Raw genomic sequence first — 1,670 nt, 5'->3', positions numbered from 1 at the left:
CCGGCGACTCCAACCCTGGCCCTGCGCTAACCACACGCCAGGCCCCAGCTCCTGCCCGTGCCTCGACCACGCCCCCCAGGACCAAGCTCCAGCCCTGGCCCCAGTGCCCTCATACCCCAACCTCCACGAAGGCCATTCCCTCCCCTTTCCAACACCTCAGCCCCCACCCGGACCGGGCCCAGCCCTGGCCCCTTCCTGACCACCTCGTCTGGTTCCAGCCCCACGCAGCCCCTCCAGACCCAGCCCTGCCCTCACCAGCCCCCACCTTGGTCCAGCCCTGACCCTGTCTCCCCAGGGCCAGCCTGGTGTCCCGCCAGCAGCCTCTCACCGTCAAACAGGGTGGAAAAAGCCTCTCTCTCGTGCTTGAGGTCCAGGCGGTAGGTCTCTGGGAAAAACTCCTCCATTCTCAGGACCCTGCAGGGCAGGGAGGCAGGAGGATGAGCTGCTGTCCCTTCGCCCCAGGATGGGTGGGCGGTCTGAGGCCCGGTCTGAGGCCCAGTCTGTGGCCCGGCGGGAGGGAGCGAAGGCACTGGCACCTGGCGTCCGTGGCCGTTCTCCTTGTGGGGACTTTGCGTTTCCTGCCCCTTTGCAGGCCCCCCCACGGGCTGTGCTGCTGGCCGCGTCCTTCCGGCTGCCGACCCCCACCTGGGACCCTCCCGCTGGCTGCTTTTTCCCTCATGGTTGCCCTCCCGGCTGGCACCATCTCAGCCATCTATGAGACACCAGCTCGTGGCAGCGTCCTCACGGCTGGGATGGGGGAGCCCCGGCCCCGCCCAGCTCTGCATTCACCGGACGGCCAGCGTGGGTCTCTGCCTGGCCGGGCTGAGCCTCTGACTCTAGCTCGTGGTTTTCCTTTGTGTGGAACCCCCTCCCCGCTTTCTCCTTTTCAGACTACACCAGGTTTAGGTCTGAACTTCGGTCTGAAGGGCCCCTCCCAGCTGGGCTAAGTGAGTCTACCTCTGTGGCCTGAGGTGTCCTGGGCTTGTCCACGGGAGGTCCTCCAGGGTGGGTGCTGCTGTGTCCCTTCCCAGCCTGCAGCCCAGGGGACAGAGGGCCTGGGCCGAGGGGCCAGCTCATGGTGCTTGGAGTGGGTGGGGACTGGGGGATGGGGCACGGGTGGTGAGTGGGTGGACACGTGAGGGTTTTTTGTGTTTTTTTTTTTTTATTGAGACGGAGTCTGCCTCTGTCGCCCAGGCTGGAGTGCAGTGGCACGATCTCAGCTCACTGCAAGCTCCGCCTCCCGGGTTCACGCCATTCTCCTGCCTCAGCCTTCTGAGTAGCTGGGACTATAGGTGCCCGCCACCACGCCTGGCTAATTTTTTTTGTATTTTTAGTAGAGACAGGGTTTCACCATGTTGGCCAGGATGGTCTCGATATCCTGACCTCATGATCCACCTGCCTCGGCCTCCCACAGTGCTGGGATTACAGGCGTGAGCCACCGTGCCCAGCTGGACACGTGAGTTTTGATGGAAGGAGGCGACTGGGTGGACCGCGGTGCCTAGGGGAAACAGCTGTGTTGTTCTAGGCTGGAAGTGGACGCTGGATGTGGTGTAAGGCTGGCGTCATGGGTAACCCGGGGCGGGGGGTGCAGATGGAGGCAGCTGTGGTTGGCTGGGCAGGTGCTTGGTGCAGAAATGTCTGGGCCAATGAAGTGGGGAGGGATGGGTGGG

The 1,670-nt window shown here is 64.0% G+C and overlaps 1 protein-coding gene across 1 annotated transcript in view; it reads right to left on the bottom strand.

Moving 5' to 3' along the window:
* The window catches only part of TTLL10 (tubulin tyrosine ligase-like family member 10), a 27,734-nt gene that overhangs the window by 23,348 nt on the left and 2,716 nt on the right, over positions 1–1,670 (bottom strand). Inside the window, exons 4-5 of the mRNA XM_012001996.1 lie at positions 958–1,032; positions 329–414 (exon numbers count right to left, since the gene is read on the bottom strand). Of these exons, the coding sequence (XP_011857386.1) occupies positions 329–414; positions 958–1,032 (161 nt within the window). The remainder of the gene's footprint in view (positions 1–328; positions 415–957; positions 1,033–1,670) is intronic.

The sequence above is a fragment of the Mandrillus leucophaeus genome, unplaced genomic scaffold (assembly GCF_000951045.1).
Source record: "Mandrillus leucophaeus isolate KB7577 unplaced genomic scaffold, Mleu.le_1.0 Scaffold672, whole genome shotgun sequence".
In the NCBI taxonomy this organism is placed as follows: Eukaryota; Metazoa; Chordata; class Mammalia; order Primates; family Cercopithecidae; genus Mandrillus; species Mandrillus leucophaeus.
The sequence above is the reverse complement of the archived record's forward strand: the minus strand, read 5'-3'. Positions and strand labels throughout refer to the sequence as shown.